Source organism: Pelmatolapia mariae, linkage group LG16_19, assembly GCF_036321145.2.
Source record: "Pelmatolapia mariae isolate MD_Pm_ZW linkage group LG16_19, Pm_UMD_F_2, whole genome shotgun sequence".
In the NCBI taxonomy this organism is placed as follows: domain Eukaryota; kingdom Metazoa; phylum Chordata; class Actinopteri; order Cichliformes; family Cichlidae; genus Pelmatolapia; species Pelmatolapia mariae.
In genome coordinates this window covers 61,937,268-61,958,625 of record NC_086241.1, presented here as the reverse complement: position 1 = coordinate 61,958,625, position 21,358 = coordinate 61,937,268, and the positions used below count along the sequence as shown (strand labels likewise).

The window sequence follows — 21,358 nt, the reverse complement described above, 5'->3', positions numbered from 1 at the left end:
ATCTTGATGATCCCTGAGAACTCGTACCCTAAAGTTCAAGCGCACTTGAGTTATGCAGGAGCAGTGATTGAGGTGCTTTGGTTTGACCTTAAAAAGGATGTTTAAGGTCATGCAACAGTGAGCCAAAACTCCTCCACAGCCATGTGAAAGAGCCATTGCCAGTTTATCGCAAACGCTTGATTGCAGTTCTTGCTGCCAACGGTGAAACAACCAGTTATTAGGTTTAGAGGACAGTTACTTTTTTCACACAGGGCCAGGTAGGTTTGGATGGGTTTTTTCCCCCTTAGAAAATGAAAACTCGTTTAAAAACTGCACTTTGTGCAGTTGTGTTTTTAGAAATCAATCCTGTTTCTCTCTCCAAGTGAAAAAACACTTGATTCATGCAACTTTTTTACCTTTATTAGATTATGGTGACCTGCTTTTAATGAATGCACCTGCCCACTACCTAAAGAGGTTGGATACTGTGTACCACTGTGCTGTACGTTTTATTACTGGTTATGGAAATCGTGTACATTATTGTTCTTCGTATGCTGCTGCTAAATGTCCATCTTTGCATATTTGCAGACTCTCCCATTGGTTGATCTTTATCTATAAATCTCTCCTTGGGCTGGTTCCATCTTATTTATGTGTTTATATGTGTAGAAACCACAAGCAATACAGCCTTCGTTCTCACAATATCATACAATTGATTGTCCCAAAAATCGGAACAGAATCGGGGAAAAAGGCTTTTAAATACGCTGCCCCTGCTTCCTGTAATAATCTGCAGAAGGAACTGAAATGATCAGAATTGGTTACCTTGAGGGAGTTTAAGTCCATCTTAAAGGAACAAGAAAATAACTGTTTTACTCAGTGTGATTGTTCTTAAAGTCACTCTTAATTTGATCTGTTATTTTATATTTGTCACATTTGTACATAATATTGTATTTGTTTTAGTGGTACGTGTATTTTGACTTTTGTTGCCATGATGCCAGGTCTCTCTTGGAAATGAGATTTTTAATCTCAATGAGATTTTTTTACCTGGATAAATAAAGGACTGAGATAACTCAGGTTATCTTTGTTTAATAATAAAATCCCCATGTTATGTTTAATCATGTAAATACGGTATTAATGTTTTAGGTGTATTTTTTCTCACTTACTTTTTGTTCATTTTAAACTATTCTTCTATACAGAGAGTACAGATTATGAGGCTTCTGCAGCAACTTTTCAGGGTGAAGTATGTGTCTGAAATGGATTTCTCCTGCATGAGGTACTCTCCACGCTGTCACAAACCTGATGGATTGTGGTGCAGAGGCGTGGTAACATCAAATGGTTGGGGTTACCACGCTGAGTGCAGAAAACGGCCCCCTTTCACATTTGAAAAGAGCCACTGCTGGAACAGAGGGGGTTCACACCATCAGCAGGTTGGGGGAAGGGAAGGACTGATGGGAAGTCCTCCAGTTTCCAAGAACTGCAGTTGTATTTGGGGAAGGGGAAGAAGGTCTTCTCATTCATTCATTCTCCTCTTCTCTCACACAAGTAGGGAGTGATCTGCTGCAAAGGAGGGAGGCTCCAATATTCTGGCAGATTATTTTATATTTTGATTTTTAACAGTAAAAACAATGGAGACAGGCAAATGTACCAAATATAATATAATATAGTACGAATGTTTCTAATTCAGTGTTGGCTTAACAATGTTTCTGCATTAATAAAAAAACAATTACATTTTCATTCCACACATTCCATTCTTCTTTAGCTGAAACAGACTCCACCACGGAGCCACTTAAGAAACTAGACGCCACAGAAAGCAGCTCATGCCAAGTCCTCTCAGCTCTCTGTGTTTAATTCCTCCTGGGCCCTCCTGCTAAAATATATGCAGTCAGGGTACTTATGGATAATGGCCTGGCATTATATTCATACAGACAGCGACATGGGTAATCTCTCTTTTTTTAATATGCTCTGAATTAGCAGAGAGCAGGTAAACACATGACCCAGACCACCCAGGAGAGGGACGGGCTCGTCTGTGCAGCAGTACCAGTCTCTGCAGCGCGTCTCCAGCCTTCCCACCACTGATTAAAAGCTTAAAGTCAGTACAATACTTCTACTCTTGAAGACGACTGCCAGAGCTGAGTTAATGGAACAAACTATTCAACTCTGACTTCAGGGCACAGTTTCTGCCAGTTAGGCATCAGTCAGTGGCGGCCTCGTCCTCTGCCGCCCCAGCCTCTCCCGCGGCCCCTGCTGCTGCTCAAGTGTCCGGCGGAGCGCCTCAGCTTCTTCCTCTCTTCGTGGTGCTCCCGCTCCGCTTGCTGCTGCTTCTTCTGCTGCTCCGACTGCAGAGGAGGACAGGAGGACGTATGTTAAACAAATGCAAGTGCTGCAATTCTACCTGCAGATTGATGATGTATTTACTGATTTGTTTAAGGTGAAGAACCAATCATATACCAACAAACCCTCTCTGCATTTTCTCTAAAAGTGCTTTAGCTTGCTTTGTCTGACAATGAGATGACTTCAGACCAGCGAAATGTCATCCAGACATGGGTGAATTTGACATTAAGTAATGCTCAACTGAGGAGAGGGATTGTTTATGTAAAGATGCAAAGTGATGCAGTTATTCTTAAGGATTATCTGAGTAACCTTACATTTATACATTTATCTCACTGGGAGATAAATGTATAGAGTCAGTAGTTAAATCTCATTTTTTTAAAAAACCTTCATTGCTCTTATGAAAATTTTCCAGATTTAAGTTCTGGATCCTGGAGACGTCATAAGTGTCTCCATTATTTGCTGCTTTGTGAGTGATTGTGATGATTTAAAGAAAAGACTAGAGGCAAAGCATCAAGTAAGCAGTGTACCTTTTTGAGAGTGAAGGTCAGCTGTTTGCTGCCCACTGCGGTGTCAGCCATGCCACTGGTTTCGGAGTGCTCCTCTAACTTTAGCCGCTCCTCCAGAGAAGTCCTAGAAGAAGGAACGCATGATCGTCAGGCACAATATACAAAACAGTACAGACAGAGCGTTGTCATAAAGCGTTAGGACACAGACTATTAATACTTTACAGGTGGGGTGATTCTCTGCCTTTAACAGCTGCAAACCCTGAAGCAATTTGGGTTTCAAAGAGTGTCTCAAACAATAAGTCATCTAACACAGAGTACATTTCCAAAGACATACTTCTGTAGTTTCTGCTTGCGGGCCATGTCATTAAAACTTCTGAACTCCTCGCCAGCTTTGATCTGATAAAACTGCGGCTGACTCGTCTTCTTGCTCTCAGCCACATTTGAGGATTCCTCTCCTCCGTTCTGCTCCCTCTCCACAAGGACAGTGTTGCGGTCTGCGTCCTTCCTCTCCTGCCGCCGGCGGTCTCTGTCCTCCTGCCGAAGCAACCTCCGCTGCTCCCTCACCTCCTCCACCCAGCTTTTGTCATCGTCAGAGCTCTCCTCCTCGGAGCTGGCTCGCCCCTCTGGCTCCTCGTCGTTATCTTCAGGCACCTGCAGGGAGATGCAGCAGAGCAAAAAAAAATCACTGATGTGATCTGCTTCCTGGGCCCTCATCTTCCAATATATCAAGAAAACACAGCATGTGCATACACAGCTGGCTCAGTGAGGCTTGTAAACAATAGAAAAACATGTGATCATGTCCAGAGGGATTAATAATGCGCTGGTTCCAATAATGGAAATAAATCTGAAAAGCCACTGTTTAGTTACACCCCCCCCTTTTCTTTTGTGCAAAAGTTTCAGCACATACTTGCTTTCTAAAAGGCCTGAACACTACACATACACCAGTCAGCTGGTGACTGGGATCAGCTGGTTTTTCAGCTGATCGTCCATTGTTGCACACCAAATTAGCCATAGCTATCTGATTTTGTGCCCATCCGATTAGCCCATCCTTTCGGCTCTGAAGCACTTATGTAAGAGTTTGAACCACATTTCTGTGGTGCAGATTGAAACAAACTAGACATGACAACCACCTAAACCTGTGTAAACATGGCATATGACCAGTGAGTAGTTGAAATTGATATCAGTCCCATTGCTGCTCTGAAAGCTCTAATTGTGCATGCAGGTCTATGTTGTGTCTTTACATTGCCTCATGTCATCAGTAAGAGAGCCAACATGGCATTGAGGAAGCTAACAGTAAAGGTTCAGGGCTTTTAAGGTATTTTACACCTGCAACAAACAATAGTTCTTCTTTGGATGCTTGGGGGGTTTAAATGTAACTGCAATCGGTGGTCAATCTAACTGACACAGCTGAAAGGCAAAGCTTTCCCTGTGGACCAACTCTCCCTCACTTTTGTGTTTTCTGTTACATATGTGTTTATATGTGTTATCCTCCAATCAATGAACTCTTTAGCTGTTTTTGTCTTATTTCTCTCCATGACTACTAAGATGTAATCATAATGAGACTGAGAGCAGGGCAGGGAGAAACCAGCTGATCATAAATAAAAGGGCCTTTTCATATATTTTATTTTAACAAATTAGGACACTGTTGTTTAAGTCGAGCTAAATGCTGACATCCTTAAAGTGAGGAATATATTTATCACAGTTATAGATCAATACTTGGTAACTGTGCAAAAAAGCCCTTTAACCTATTTTAGAAATAATGTTGTTAAATAGTTACACTTTTATTGTGAACATAAATAATTGGTAAGTCAGAGTTAGAAAATACTGGCGGTGGCCAGTGGTACCCTCAGCCTCCTAGTAAATGTACCTATGGTATGAATTTGAAAATCCTACATCACCTTGTTCTCGAGTCATCATTTTCACAAAATTTGCAAAAAACCTGCCCTGTAACCTTAAGGTCAAGGTCACCGAGATTCAGACTCGTTTCAGATTTTTAGTAGATGCACCTGTGGTGCTTGAAACTCCTAGGCTGCTTCATTCTCAAGTTATCGCATCCACAAATTTGGGTGTCCATGTTGCACACCCACCTGACTGATGGGCTATTGCCAGCCTTTTATGGCTGAGGGGTAAAAACTAAAATAAGAACTGGTCAAAAAAATTTGAATTCCGTGGCCTCCACACACAAGAGGCCATCTCAGTAAAACAATGCAGTGTTACCTGCTCGTGCAGTAAAACACTGTGTCGTTTACCTGCTCGGAAACAGCAGCCTGCTGAGCTAGCAGCCGCAGCTTCTTCTTCCTTTTCTGGCCAACTTTGGAGACGATGGGGTTGAGCAGGCGGAACTCCTCGCTCTGCTCATCCACCTGGTAGTCTGGGTTTTCGAACATCACCTTGAAACGGTCGTCTCCCAGGATGCTGGGGAGAGCCTGCGGTTTGGAAAAAGTCAACAAAGAGGAACATTACGTCATGAATTCTACGAAGCTGCCCGGCGGAACATTATGATCTCTGAATACACCGCGTACATTCACAATTAATCAAAAACATTGATGTTGTAATCTTGTTTTCCTACCTTGCCCTTCTTTTTCCTGGAAACCACCTCTGCTTCGTCATCACCCTCCTCCATCAGTTTAAGAGCCAACTCCTTGTTCACCTTCGGCAGTTTCTGTTTCAGAGAGAACAAATTGTACATAGCGCACACGAGAATGGAGAGAAAATGATCCAATCAGTTTGAAGAGTGAATCACACATTCCTCAAATTAACATACCATTTATTAGCTTTTGCACTTTTGAAATTAGTGTGACAGGATGTGAGTAAAGTTTTGAACTTCAATCCAGTTTAATGGGTACTTTAACTCTGTGGACTTCTGTTTATGTAGCTGATGCAACAGGTTGTCGGGATTTTTAGCTCTGAATCTTATTTATTCAGGTCATATTTTCAAAAACAGATTGATCATAATAAATACTACACAGAAAAGTGTTGTATGAGGGCATGGAGGGAAAAGATAAACACAGACTGTCACAGGAGTCACACGCTGACATTGTAAGAAGCAGATGAATTATGTTTATTCTGCTACAGCTGTTGCACCAAACCAGTCAAATATGGACTAAATGGACTTAAATCTGAATGTTTGCTCGACCATAATGAAATTCAGAGGCTATAGCTGTTTCTTAGACAGCAAATGCTGATTGTTGATTCATCTTCTAACTATGATGTTTCAGTACTGAACATTAAAAAGGCAGTAAAATGAGACCTGACATTTCCATAGCAACTAGCAGAAAAACTAAACTCTCACCTTAACCTGAACTCTCTGTGTTCTGGCCTCCTCGATCTTCTGGCGAATCTTATCCTTGCGATACTCCTCGTACGCAAAAGGATTGACCATACTTTTAACCTACGGCCAAGCAAATAAACATTTGCAGTTTAGGTTTAGTGTGTCACGTTAGGATCAGTTTGAATTGAACAAGTCCTGACAAAAGTCTGAGATGTACACAAAAAGGATGATACCTTATGATAAAGTCTTATGTCCATGAAGAAACCGTGCATGTAAGCTCTCAGGAGGGATGATCCGATCAGGTGAGACAAACCTGGCCATGAAATAAAAAAAATAAAATAAACACACACATATTTTGCAAATACAATCTGCTGTAGTTATACATCTACTAAATGTAACGCTAAAAAATATGACTACCGATATTCCATATACTGATTGCCACATAATGCGACTGAGACATTGACAGTACCCAGAGAATGAATTCTAATGACGTGTGTCACTGACTGACTTCCTGTGTCACCATCAAGAGGAGAAACTTTGTGGTTTAGTATGAAATCTTTCAGTAAATACACATTCATGGTGCCCAGAAGGTGAACCCAAATGATTTTATTGAACGTGAGAAGAAAAGAAAAAAGAAAAACAAACCAGAAATTCAAAGAAAAGGTCAAATTTAATTTAAATTTGTTTACAACAACAACACCTGTTTACCCAAACACTGGTTAAGATATACATCTATTCCTCCCGTCCCCATCCATCTTAAAATTTGTAACACTGATTGGCTCTAAATGTAGTAAGATGAGGGCTTTCGTGCTTTCCCCTTCTCCTAACGAGAGGCGACTGTTTGTGGATCAGTGAAATGTCTCAGGTACTGGATCGAATTTCACACATTCATCTTCCCTTCAGGATGAACTGCAAACATCTTTGTGACCTACCTCTATATTATTCTGTATTACGATTACAACAGATCTGCATTTTAGTCCTTTTTTAAACATTAACATCTTTTTACTTCATAAAATTATATATCTAAAAACTTTGGTTTTGTCACATTTCAAGACTTCTCAATAAATTTTTCAGACCCCAGTGAACGTGTGAGTAAATGACGCTTGAATATAATCAATATTGATCTTCTTTCCACGCGTGACTTCACCTTAAAAGTTGCACAAATACTCCCATACATCACAGGAAGCGTGTAATAGCGTGCGTAGACAAGGACATGCTCTTACAAGCTGAATGATGAGGAACTTGCTCTTCTCAGAAACTTCCACAAGTGTGCTGTACTCAATATGGACATGTTACATAACAGGGCCGCATTGCATGGCTCCTGTATACCAACAGTGCTGTTCCCCTGCCTACTCCCTCCTCTTCTTTTATTACACATCAGCCAATCATCTTTCTACTTCTTGCCATTTGATCTCTTTCCTGCTGAGCCTGCATTCCAGTGTTCATTCAACCCATCCAATATCCACTCCTTTGACCCTTCGTGCTCCCCCTCTCTTACCCCTACACCCTACTTCTCTTACCTAAAGCATTTCAATCATTCCCGTGGCCTCTACTTAGACAGTCTAGCCACTCAAACTAACCCCCCTAGGCGGCGAAGTGGCTCACACTGATTCATAGTTTTGGATATAACTATCAGGGCTGGTATTAAAGTCACTCTTTGTGTAAAGATCTCTTGAGCTCTCTTTGCTTTCTAACCAAAAGAGCCAAAGCAAAAATTGCACACTTAAATTGAGGATTTTTTTTGCTTTAAAAGTGTTCAAATTTGGGCTGATTTACTCCAAGTGCTCTGCAGTTTCATGAGCTACAATTAAGGTAATGAGGTCTCACCCAGATTTTCCAGGTCCTTCCGGGTGACAAACTTGTAGTCATCATACACCGTGCTCTCCGGGCTCTCCTCCAGCTCCTCTGTTAGGTTGTCTAGGAAGGAGCACCATCGAGGTGCTGGGCCCAGAGCCTAAACACACACACAAAAACACATCCACCCGCTTGGTTCAGATTTAGACTGTTGAGTACTGTTTGTTGTTAGAAAAAAATAGCCCAACTTAGTCAGGTCATGTTTCCATTACAGCGGAAAATAAATGTCCTTAAGGGTTTTCAGGGAATTGTAACGACTTGCAATGCAACACTGGTGATACAGGAAGTGCAGAGTAGCAAAAGAAGCAAAAGGTCGAGCAATCGCTTTTTGAGTGTGTAGTTTTAAAAACAATCCTTTTGTGTGTTCACAAAAGTAAAAAAAAAAAAAAAACAGAAGAAAAAAAAAATCACCCAAGAAACCCAAGTTGGTCATCAGAATATGAACTTGTTTAAATGTTAGACAGAAAGGACTTGGGTATAGGAAAAAAAAGTGTATGAATCGGTGCTCCACTAGAATAGAAAAGCACTAAGAACCAGCTGCTTCCTTCTTACCCCGAGGGGTTGCCACAGCGTGTGGACACGCACATTGATTTGGCACCAATTTTACACTGGATGCCCTTACGGAGACAGCTTTGTCAATTATTTGAGTTTGGGACCAGCAGTAGAAGTAGACTAGCTTGTGACTCCCATGAAGATGGATTTATGTGTCTCCACCACAGAACCTCTGTTCCAAGCATTTCTCAGTAAAGTTTTCATAAACATTGATCTTGAAGACAATCAGTTAAAGCTGATGTTAGCTGAAGCATATATGTTGGTTGTAGTACAAGTCTTAGGGTCCAAATACCAGACAGACCCCTGTTAGTTAAAACTTCCTGGTATCCAAACAGTGGAAATTGGCAGTACTGTCACTAACTTGCAGAACTCTTTTACTATGAACCAGCTCATAAGCCATAACATAAAATAGAAAGTGTGACACCAGAGTTGAGAAAACCGAGGTTTTCTTGAAGATATTATATAACTTAAGGTTAAACTTGCCTCCAGCCAGGGCAGCATGATGGTGGCCAGCAAACAGATGTGACCACTCCAAAATTCACTGGGCATTATTCTGTACTTTCCTCAAATGTAGATAACTAACTTCACGCATGAACTAAAGAGCTTCAGGTCAGCAGGAGTTACAAATAAGACCCGATCATTCCTTGCAGTTATTTTTAGGCAAAAATGCAAAACACCCTCCAGGAACCAGCTTTTAAAGTATACAGCAGGGACAGCTGCAGATACCACAGATGCACAGTCCTGGTTTTTTTGTGATCCGCTTAAAGTTTGCCTAAAGGGTACACGCATAGTGATACACTGTATTGTAGCACTTTTGAGGAAAAATCCACACATCACAAAAAAAATATTTGCAGGCACACATACCTGCCCAGAGCCCCACGCTCACCATCTAATGTGGACACTTAAATCTGTCAGACTCTGACATACACTACTGTGCAAAAAAATTGAGTCACACTTCATTTCTTTCCATTTTGCTTCCAAGGAGCCAGACTTTTTTTAAATTTTGGCATTTTTTTGGGCTTTTTCACCGATTTTCAGTCCAGTCCTTGTGACTTATCATATTCAGAGAGTGTTTTGTTGATTTATAAACTACTTAACACTGACCTATGAATCATTCATGCATTAAAAAAGCATGTAACTCAAATGATGATTCAGTGGTGTGTCTACACATAACAGACAACTTAGAAAAGAACCAAAGTAAACTCTATCTTTGTGTACTTTGGTTTTTAGCAGCCTGTTGTAAAAACACATTGTTTGTTTCTATTTCTTTAGTAGAATCTACAAAAAATGTAAAATGATAACATGCAACCATCTGAGAAGTGTCTGATTGGCAACAGCTTCAATTTTCATCATGACAACTATCCCAAACACACTGCCAGTGCAGTAAAACAACACCAGGATAGCAAAATACACAAGGGAAAGCTATCAGTCACAGATTGTTCACCGCAGAGCCCAGAACTCAAAATTATTAAAGTAGTGTGAGATCATCTTGACAGAGAGCAGAACAAAAGGCAGCCAGCATCCAAAGAAGAGCTTTGAATACCCTTCAAGAAGTCTGGAGAACTCCTCCTGAAAACTACTTAAAGAATTTACAAGAAAGAACTCAAGAAAGCTGAGTGTGCAGGATGTGTGGAAATACAAGGGTGATCATACCAAATGCTTACTTTAAAGCTCTTCTTTTGTCACATGTATACATTTCAAACTCGGTCATCTGTTTATATCATGACTTGCTTCAATAAACTGAAGGCACGTCTTCTTCACTTTGTACTGACCGAGTTCTCAAAGTTCAAATATTTCGACTGGAGAACGCTTATCGAAATGCTGAGTAAGGAGTAACTGATTCGAAGTCCGATGATGTCACACCACTGAGGTCAAAGTCCAGTGTCCCTGTCATTGTTTAGTCACATCACTCCTGAGCTAACAAAGCTAACAGAGATCATCATGGGTTACACGTGGAGACGAAAACCATTTTTGGTTCAGAAAATGTGGCAGAAAAAGTCAGTTTGGTTGAAAATGCCTCATGCCCTGAAGTCACACCAACAGCATTCTACTGTTAAATCCTGGGAAATAGGAAAAGTCATGAAATGAGCTTTTAAAGAAAACAGATCCACTTATCCAGATGGGGTAGCAAATATAACTTATTACCACTTGTAACATTTTTATTTATCTGATCATTATTTCCTTAATTAACTGAAAGATGAAACACTGAAACCTTCTAATATTTCATTGTGTGCCTTTCAAAAAGCCTAAAATCTGAAGCTACTGTGAATCCATGGTGAGTCCAATCATTTACTTTATTATCAGGACATAATTCCCATGTTGCACATCAGATCTTTGGCTAAAATTTAATTTTGAATGGTTTTAGGTTTGTAACAGTTTCTGTCAACATGAAATGACCTGATTGACGCTGCAGGCAGTATCCCAAATTCATTTTTTTGCTAATCTGTGACTCAGATCTGCTTTTTCATAAACATGTCAACACCAAAAATCACATGGAATATGATCTTTTTCCAATTATGTTTTAGTCTACTTTAAGGTTTTCTTCCAAATCAGCTACAGGTCAAATTTTTCTGCAATACCACCTCTTTAAGAAATCAAGTGATTTTGGCATCACTTGCCTGGCCTGAGCAGCTGACAGGTGTGATTGCAAGTAGCCTCTCGCATGTCTGCATTTATGTACATATTATATCTCCTCTGTTGACTTCCATGAGGTGGATCATGATATTGAGGGGGCAAAATTGTTAGGTGGTGAGCAAAGATTGTGTTGGTGTGGGCAAAAAAACAAAACAAAGTGATCGCTTCCAATGAGTGTTCTCCATCAGAGATCTCAGGACATTACAGGAAGAGTCTTTCTGTTGCAGAGTTGCAGTAGAAAGACTCTTCCTTGACTAGAGAGCTAGCTCTCATTACCAGGGATGATACTTGATATGAACTTCGGGCCAGTTTGAAACCGACATTGATCTTTGCTCTCTGCCCAAATTTGGGATTTGTGGTGAAATCACCGAGCGTTCAGCATAAGAGGTCAAAACAGGACTTCCATGGTGCTGTCTAAAAACAGCAGCTGTCCTGGAAAATGTCAGGACATGCCTTCGAAGATGATACTGAATGGGAGGTCGGCTAATTTTAAATCAGGTAAGGTTTTCGGCTTGTATGTTCAAACAATGACAGACTCACCTTTTCTCGTAGGACAAAAGGACCAAAGTTTACCACATGCATGAAAATCAGGGCTGGAAAGAACCCATTTACACAAAGCAAACCCTAGTTGACTGTACACACATATACACACAAACGCACGCACAGATGCGCGTGCATGCACTCACAATATCACATGAGGTAAGATCATATCAGTCCCAGAACAGACTGTTGATAGGAACAATTACTCATTAAGCAGAGGCCTCGTGAGAAGTCTGATCCCATGCTTTTTTCAGGCACGCTTCAATACTGAAGCTGGGAAAAAGTTAACAGGCCTCACATCAGGATTTTTATAAACCAGCAAAAACACCATCAACAAACTCGTGTTTGCTTCTTCTTATTTTTCACATCATTGTGTGTCACACCTGCAGTTCATCCCCGCCCCACAGGTTTGACAATGACTCGCTCAGTGACAGAAAACAAATGGCACGTGTGCACTCTTTGGCCAGCTCCTAAAGGTGACCTTGTATTGCAAAGCTGTGTGAAAAGCTGCAACATGAATCATTCTTTGGTGTACTGTAAATATAAATGTGACTGGTGTATGAGAATATAAATGTCTCTGTACTCACTGGGATGTAGAATGTGTTCATCTTGGGATCTTCATTGGCAGTGAAGAGCATACCTGTTCATGAACCAGAGAGCAGAGGAACAATTAAAACCTCATCTAGTAATTTATAGGTCAAGCTCCTTCAGCACTGGTATATGAAAGACTAGCTGGGATCTGAATTTTCATATTGTAATAGCAAAACCCATTTCTGCTCTAATAATGAAGAGTTAAAAAACATTCAGGCAGCCAAAAGGATCAAAAACAGAAGAAACTCAAGAAGCTGGTGCTGCTTTTTAACAGCTTTAGGGAATATCACTATAAGATATAGAAAAATCTGAGGTTTTATTCCCCTTGTACACACTGCCTGTCACACAGTAAAAGTGTGCTCTACAATAAGATGGCGCCATCCAGAGGTGGAGCTGCACGAAAAACTCTTGTTTTAAATACCAGCTTAACTTACAGAAATCATTACTGTTTCATTTATGGGCCTATTTAGTCATGCATAAAAGCTGCTGGTTTCGCTTCAACACACTGCAGAGTTTTCTACTGACTGTTTTTGCTTCAGTGGGTTTCTAGCTGGGTTTAAGCTTTGGCTGTCTTTTAATATACCTGCAGGCATATTAAAAGACAGCCAAAGCTTAAGTGGGGGCCCAACACAGCAGCCACCCACCCACCACCACCTGTGAATTTTCTACTTTTGTATTAATTTAATGAAAAGCACAGCATCTTAAACCCGATTCCCGATAACAATCGATCAGGAGTTCAAGAACGTATCACTGCCGCATATTTATGTGCAGTTATCTGATATTGTGATATTAAGAATGCAAGGAGTGGAGTTAGGGAGGATAACTTCTAATTAAAGTAAAATATAGCTGGGGCGATGAGGTTGATCTGTATATAGCTGCTAGTTAAAAATCAACAGGTCATGCAAGTGGATAATGATAAAAGTAATTTTTTTCAGATGCTGAACGCTTGATCAAACCAGAAAAATACTTTAAGAGATCAAAGAAGGAACAGAAATGGAAACACAAGTACACCGCTATATGAAAGCAGCCACCGCCTATAATTAATCATTATATCAACTTAAATGTTAAAATAATCGCATCATTCTTGCTTAATTGGAAATCCTGAAGCTTAATAAAGCACCCTGAACTGAAGTGACATTGACCACCCTCCACAGCTCACAGCTGCAGCCACAGTTAGAATCTAACTGTGGGAAACATCCTACTGAATATTTCTGCAGTGCTACATCTGCAGTGTTGGTTCATGTAGAGGTCAAGCAGATGCATTCTTGATGTTCTGCCGCTGCTCTCCTCAAACTTTCTTTCCAGCTTCCACAACTTAATTCTCACCTGAATTTGGGTAGACGCAAACACTGTTTATGTTGGTCTGAGGCTGTATGGAGGAGAACAACTTTCCCTGTGGAAAAGATATAAGATGGATGAAAGATGAGAGTGAGCATGAGTTTCTTGCGATCCACATAGTGGATTGTGAAAGCACAACGATCTGTAACTGATGGCTGTTACTTACAGTGTCTTTGTTCCAGATTTTTATGATCTTGGAGTCAGAAGACACAACCAAGTCCAGCTGATTGTGGAAGTTGAGGGAGTTGATTGGCAGGTTGTACAAGTGATCTTTGACTAGAAGCGGCTGACTGGAGCGCAGGTCATACAGCAGCACCTGCAAGAGATCAGAAAGGTAAAGAAAGCTGTCAGAATCCTGGATGAAGCTGTCTGCCAAATGTAAAAACCAAAACAAAGAGAAGTGCAATTAAAGGCATGAGAAAGCATCTACATGATTAACCAAAAGCTCATCCCTTGACCTTTTACTGAAAACTGAACTTGCGTTAACTTGTTAGCAAACTGCATGACATCAGCCACCTAATTGTGAGCTGATTAGTCACAGTAACTTTGCAGCCTGTGGGGAGCTGACAGCTCACAACAACAAACAAACACAAAAGAAGCAGAGAAGAATGCAGCCATAGAACTGTAAGGTGTTTTTTGACTGCTGTTCAACAGATAATGTCAAAATGCTGTTTTGAGATTAGCAATAACATAGATAAAGAAAAAGAAGCTATCCTTCTGGTAACATGAATATTCAGGCTCACCTGACCAGTGGTGGTGCCGACTGCCATGGTGAGGGAGCTGTTAAACTTCAGCGCACTGATGGACGGCAGAGCTTGAACTCTGTCGACAGTTCCAGAGAATACCATTTAAAGATGGGGTAAAACACACAGAAACAGGATAAGAAGCTGGATATTTGTGTTTTATGCCATAATGACACACAGCTTGCAGCTTGTTTTTCATGCAGGCTGTGGTGAAAAGTGCCATGTGGCTGCATATGCGTCGTCAGGCTGAGATCAGCTTTCTGAACGTGATAGTTTGCTCCTTACTCTGTTCCTTCGGCGAGGCTGCTCAGGGCGCAGTCCAGCTTGCCCACACGGTTACGGACTCTGGGGTCCCAGCACTCAACCCGTCCCTGGTGAGCCGGCAGAAGAAAAGTCAGAGAGTCGCACAAGTGCAAATTTGAGCTTTTCTAATTAACTAAACAACTTTAAAACTATTGAAAAGCTATAATAGGCAAGTTCTTCCGTGGGCAGCTCTAAATTTTATGTGAGAGGCAACGATTTGAACTTTAACACCCAGAAATCATGTGAAACACTTATTTTTGTCAGCCCAGCTGGTGTGTGATTCTTTTTAACAAACAATACCGAGCAGAGGCGAGAAGAGAAAGATCTACCGCTGAGAAATTCAAAAGGGAAAAAATAAATAAATTACTCAGTATGGAGCTAATTTTTCTACTGTCGCTAGTGACCTCTTGAAAAGAGAAACAAATAATGTAAGTAAGCCCAAGCACTGGTGGCACAATGAGAACAGATTATGTAAAGTGCAAAAACAATATAAACAACTAAATAATAACCTTATATTAGCATTAAAAGGAGACACAGTCACCGTTTCACACTTACCTCAGAGGATCCTGTGGCAAACAAATGGTGGATGGGGTTGATATCGCACACGTTGTTCTCCCTGTTTGAGAAGTCCAGGGAAAAAAAAAAGATTGGCTGAGGAGTTAATATCGGATCACACCGGATTAGTACCGACGCACATAAAACCTTTTCACTGAAGCAGAAAACACTTACACAGCATCAGTCTGAAGAGAGTTAAGGAAACGTCCCTGCTCCAAGTTCAGTCTGAAAACCTCTGAACTGAAAGTGAAAACAACCACACTAATTAATTGCACATTACTCTTTAAAATATTAATGCTTGCTTGACTAATTTGCCTCGCTCTGTCAGAGGTCTCTTTCTCCCTGCTGTCACCATGCTCCTCACGGTCCAGTTTTTACCTTACAATATAAATGTATCTTCAGATGACTTATTGTGAGCTGATGCTTTAGAATAAAAGTGAACTGAGTAAAATGAACCTTGTGTTCTTTTTATTCTGGCAGTAATATAATAAGTCACTATAAAGCCACAGAGAGACAGAAATAAATAAAAATACCCTAAAACTGCCAGATTTATATTTTGATATACATTTTTACCACTAAATCTTTTATCATTACTGTAAAGCAATGAGCTCTGGTGTAACAGGGAAGACAAACATTGCACTCGGCACTTTAAACTCACAAGTAACATGCGTACCTTCACCCCCTTCTAGGTGCTTTTGTCCGCTCTACTTTCCTGCACAAACTAACTCGGGGATTCTTGGCATGTCTGAGGACTTCCTGCCTTCTATTATATGTTAAATTGCTCTTTTACAGACAAAGTAGTGGATTTTTGCAAATGCTGAACCCTATTAATGCTTTAACCTTGCTAGCTGACTGCTAAATCATGCACCCGAGGACTCTTAATCCGACTGTATTCTCACCTCGCCCCCACAAAGTAGAGATCACAGGAGGGATAGTGGTAGGAAAAGTCCCGACCAAACTTGGGAATACGAGTCTTGTAGTAGTGTCCATGTTGAGAGTGAAATTCTACATAGCGGTCACAGTGCAGAAACACCAACTGCACAGAGAAGAATGACAAAAACAAACAAACAAAAAAGCAGAGTGAGTTTTGAACTATCAGAATTTAAAAATGCTGAAAAAACTCAACATTTCAAAACAAAAGGGCCGCCCGCACCTTGGAGTAGTCGTCAGACAGGATGTCAAAGGCCACGACTTTCAGAAGAAGAAAAGACAATAATGAAATTTAGTCACTGTCCAGTAATCGGAGCTGAGCAAAGCCGGAGTCTAAAAACTTACCATCTGAATCTAGACAGCGCTCAAACTTCAGGGACAGCTGGTAGGTGTCATAGCAGCGAATCCTTGGTTTGTAAGTGCCTAGAACAAAATAAAAAAATGATTTGACCCCGTAGGCATCCCTGGACTCGGCCAGTATTACTTTAAGATGACACTAAGTGATGGTTCTGCTGCGTGAACTTGGGAGATGTAATGATTCTCTGACACCTTTGGCTGTGACAATAGTTATAAGGATACTAAAAAGACAAGATGATCACTTTAACTTTTAAACTTTCAACCTGTCTTTCAGCTTTGTTTTAGCCTCATGGTAAATAGGCTTTTTTTAAAAATTAACATTGTTAAATTTCAAATTAAGACTCAATACATACAGTTTCCACAAAGTCCCATGTTTTCTAACAATTGCAACATCTCCCCCTGCAAAACGTATGAATCTCTGACCATCTGTACTGATGTATTATTAAAATGGCAGTAAAAACCGACACAGTCGTACACTCACGACGCTGCCAGCTTTTGCAGCAATGTCACAACACACCAGGTTATTAAATCGAGAGGTGCACAAAATGCAGAAATGGCAGGTGTGATATCAATTTGACATCAGCTTTGTCATCGAGTGCTGTTTGCCAACCTTGCCCTTTTACCGTAACCATCACTTTGGCCACTTTTTTCCTTATTTGTGCAAGTGGTTTAGGCTCCTTGCTCAGTCTCTGCAGGATGTGTGCCTCTGCTACAGGAGCATGTCTGTCAGTTAGCAACACAAAATGCTTTATTCAGGGATTTCAGTGTGATGCAGAAACTGCTCGTTACTATCATGGCACTGCAACTTGAGCAGAGGACTGTCACGTTTATTGCAATATCAGGGAAATCTGCAACCTAAAGTGCGCCAGCTCAGCTGAGCTTTTTCAGAATGTGAAATTAATGCTCTCTGTTCTGACAGCTCTGAAATCAAGACACAGCTTTAGACAAGGAAACTAGTGAAGACCAAAGCTTTTGTTTTTCTATATGAAGCCAATTAATTTGCCTAAGAATTGCTTATGAAACTGCAGACTACCAACGGTCTGAAGGAAGCTTTTAACTACATAATTTCCTCAGGGATTAAGTATTCTGATTTTGATTGATTCTGATAAATTCATTGACTTCTAGAGTTATTCCAGAGTTTTGAGAATAAAAGACTTTATATATCTTTTACCTGCTGCCAGGATGAACTGACCATCCCGGGACACTTTGATGGAGGTGCACACTGTGGGCATCTCAAAGTCCTGGATGAGTTCAATCCTGCGCTGAATTTCTGAGTAATGCAAAGAACAGAAGCGTGTGAATAAAGACAAACATTTAGAAATCAATACGTGTGTGAAACTGTAATTATAGCTGTCAACTCACCGACATCTTTCTTTTGCAACTGTCTTTTCTTCCTGTCTGACAGCCACTGTGTTAACAACACAAAGGTGATCAGGATTTAGCATAAAGAATAACATTCAACAACACAGCTGCTTCCTCTTCTCTTAGTTTGATGGCAGGTTACAAAAATAAAGCTACATAGAAGGTAAAAAAGGTAACCTAAATAGTTAACAGGGTCAACAGTAGGAAAGATCTCAAATGGAGCCGCAACTGTCAGGTGACATCAACGGTAACCCATTAATAGAGAATCTGCCTCAGCGAGCAGACTGTCAGAAATCGAAAAAAGAAAACACAAGGACGCGGCTGTTTTGAATATGGAAAGAAGCATATGTATGGACTTAACTAACTGCTCTTTTTTTTAAGGTGATTATCTCAAAATTCTGTTTTTCTCAGAATAAGCTTGACATCACCACTTAGACAACACCAACATCTCAGTTGTATTCCTTGTCTCTTACTGATTCCTGGTTGAGGTGGTCCGGCTGTATTTTGTTCTCAACATGTCGAAGAAAACTTAAAAGAAGACTAAAGGTGGACTTTATTCATTGTATCCAGAGAGCATCCTAATCAGATACATTAACCGTTTCAACAGGCTCCCTTAATTAATGAGCATTTTATTTTATATTATGATCTTTTGTCTTTTTAATTTATCATTTGCTCAGTTTTACCACATTTTACTGTGTCTGTAGAGCACATTGACCTGCACTAACCTGCCTGAAAGATGCCTATAAATAAAGTTTGTAACTGCTAAATAGACATTTTAAAGTTTTACCCAATTCTCATGTAGTATCTGAAATGTTAGACTTTTGATCCGTGATAATACCCAAATTATAACAACTATCGCTGCTGTAAATACAGAAAAACTTTCATTAAATTTTCTGCGTATGACCTCATCTACGTCAGTGAACCTCTTCCAAGCAGCGGCAGATTTTTTCCATTTATTTATATGAATCATTTCATTAAATTGCGATGTTAATAAGTATGAATTCAGCTATGACATTTCATTAATACAGTGTTAAGAACACTCATCTTACGGCTAGCTTGGTTAGCCGGCTAAGCTGAAGGCAAGCAGCAACTTCACAGGTATGACATGAAGAACATCAGGAGCAGGAAGTGTGCTTCTCACCTCTGGAAGAGACTTCCCGTAGCTTAAATTGTAAATTTTCACATCATTCACGCTGGAAACCTGCATTGTAGAACGAGAGCATAACACTGATGCTGCTACTACACACCGGCGAGCTGTGCTGAACCCACGTTGCTACACCAGGAGCAAAAACAGGAAGTGGAGGTGAGTTTAGAGAAACTGGGTCCGAGTAGAAACTGCACAGACTACACAAAGTTCCGAGAGGTTCAAAAACGACCAGTTAACTACGTTGTTTTTCGCTATTTAATACACATATATAGTTATTTTTTTGTATGTATCACATACCTGTTTTAACTAGCTATGTTTAATTTAAAATGTAGTTTAACTTTAGTTAAAAATAGACAACAAAACAAAACAAAAACAGAGCATTATAAATAATTGTATAATGTATGTATTGTGATTGTAAGCCCAACAAGGGACAATGGTTGAAAATGAGCAATAGCTATAAACTTATGTGCGTTACATCAGTTTCGTGTTTTGTAATTGGACTATGTTAAACTTCACTGTCCCTTTTAAATAAATAAAACAATAGCGTATAGTGAAAGGGTTCTTCCAGTTTTCTTCTTCTTCTGTGTTTGTTGTTGGTAAATAACAAACTGCTGGATTCAAAAGAAAGAGAAAGCCCAGTCACATTCTCCTGTATTTTGCTGCCCTGTTATGAATAATGTATTCAGTAAAGTATTCAAAGGAGGATGTCTGTGTAGGTTCTCAGTCATCCAGGCCATGGTAATCTAAGGAGCCTGGAAAGAAAACACTTAAGGAAGTCCAGTCGTTTTTCTTTCCAAGCTCCTTAGATTATTCAAAGGAAGGATGTCCAGAAGATGAAGAAAGAAGACGTGTGTACTAGGAACCTAGGTACAACAAATAGAGAGGTGGTGAAGCCAAAGGAAATGGCTTATAGTGAGGTTAGGTTGGACACTAAAGAAGGAGACAAGGATTTATAATGACTGGCTAAAGGCAGCAAGACCAATTTGAAAAGAATGTGCAACAGGTTGGAGTGATTAAGGACAGAGATGGAAATGTACTTACAAAAATGTACTACACAGGGATAAAGCTGATGAACCATACCACGGATATATGGGAAAGAGTTGCTGAAACAAGCTAAAGAAGAGAGGTGATGATCAGTGAGCAGCAGTATGGCTTCCTGCTGAATAAAAGCACTACAGATTTAATGTTTGCTTTGAGAGTGTTGAAGGAGAAGTATAGAAAAGGCCATAAGGAGTTGCATTGTTTCTTTGTCGATCTACATAAATAATATGATAGGATGCTAAGAGCGGAACTGTGGTACTGCATGAGGAAGCCAGAAGTGTCAGAGAAGTATGTGAGGGCGATGCAGGACATATATGAGGACAGTGACACTGTGGTTAGGTGTGCGGGGTGACAGATGGGTTCAAGGTGGAGGTGGGATTACATCAGGGATTGGCTCTGAGCCTATTCTTGTTTGCGGTGGTGATGGACAGGCTGACAGATGAGGTCAGGCAGGGGTCTCCATGGACTATGATGTTAGAAGACAACATTGTGATCTGTAGTGAGAGCAGGTGGGAAAGAGTCTGGAGATTTGCAGTTATCCTCTGATCGGAAGTGATCAGAGGATAAGTGATCGGAATGAAAGTCAGTAAAAGCAAGACAGAATATATGTGTGAATGAGAGGGAGACAGGTAAAAAGGAGAAGCTGCTATAAGTAGAGGTAGAGAAGGTGTACAAGTTAAATACCTGGGGTCAATTCAAAGCAATGGACAGTGCAAGAGAGAGGTAAAGAGCAGAGACAGGCAGGAAGGAGTGGGTGGAGATGAGTGTCAGGGGTAATTTGTGACAGAAGAATAGCAGCAAGAGTGAAAGAAAAGGTTTCCAAGATGGTAGTGAGACCTGCTGTGATGTAAGGTTTGGAGATGGTGGTACTAACAAAAAGACAGGAGGCCAAGCTGGGGATGGCAGATCTGTTTTCATTGGGAGTGATCAGAATGAAAATGATTAGAAATGAGTACATCAGCGGAACAGGTTAGGTCAACTATTTTGGAGATAAAGTTAGAGAGTCGAGGCCAAGATGGTTTGGACATGTGTAGAGGACGGATAATGGATATACTGGACAATAGATGTCAAAGAAATGCTGCTGCTAGGCAGGAGGAAAAGTGGAAGAGCACAGAGAAGATTCATAAATGTAGTAAAGGAAAACATGTAGAGGGTTGGAGTGACAGACGAAGATGCTAGGGGTAGTGTGAGATAGAGGTAGGTGATCCGCTCTGGTGATCCCTGTGAGCAGCTGAAAGAAGAAGAAGAAACAAAGATGAGGGGAAAAAAGCTATAAATAGATATAAATTATGTTAAGTTTAATCCAGTGTCTTCAAATCCGAGTCTTGAT

The 21,358-nt window shown here is 40.4% G+C and overlaps 1 protein-coding gene across 1 annotated transcript; it reads right to left on the bottom strand.

Moving 5' to 3' along the window:
* Nucleotides 1–1,566: 1,566 nt before the first annotated feature.
* nol10 (nucleolar protein 10) lies at nucleotides 1,567–19,121 on the bottom strand. The gene is made up of 21 exons (XM_063498159.1): nucleotides 18,982–19,121; nucleotides 17,841–17,886; nucleotides 17,650–17,748; nucleotides 16,467–16,544; nucleotides 16,345–16,382; nucleotides 16,091–16,227; nucleotides 15,366–15,431; nucleotides 15,192–15,252; nucleotides 14,619–14,704; nucleotides 14,334–14,412; nucleotides 13,757–13,906; nucleotides 13,579–13,645; nucleotides 12,249–12,301; nucleotides 7,909–8,035; nucleotides 6,315–6,394; nucleotides 6,103–6,201; nucleotides 5,380–5,472; nucleotides 5,060–5,236; nucleotides 3,145–3,461; nucleotides 2,832–2,934; nucleotides 1,567–2,309 (listed from the first exon to the last, which is right to left on the bottom strand). Exons 1-21 carry the CDS (start codon nucleotides 19,045–19,047, stop codon nucleotides 2,169–2,171), a joined length of 2,163 nt encoding a protein of 720 aa, XP_063354229.1. The 5' UTR covers nucleotides 19,048–19,121; the 3' UTR covers nucleotides 1,567–2,168.
* Between the last annotated feature and the right edge of the window lie 2,237 nt (nucleotides 19,122–21,358).

Excerpts from the sequence above, each read along its gene's own strand:
- nol10 (XM_063498159.1), bottom strand. The coding sequence starts at position 19,047 with ATGCAGGTTTCCAGCGTGAATGATGTGAAAATTTACAATTTAAGCTAC. Across the intron at positions 15,432-16,090 it reads CTCTACTTTGTGGGGGCGAG|TTCAGAGGTTTTCAGACTGA; the intron begins GTGAGAATACAG and ends TTTCACTTTCAG. Across the intron at positions 13,907-14,333 it reads TCGGCACCACCACTGGTCAG|GTGCTGCTGTATGACCTGCG; the intron begins GTGAGCCTGAAT and ends GATCTCTTGCAG.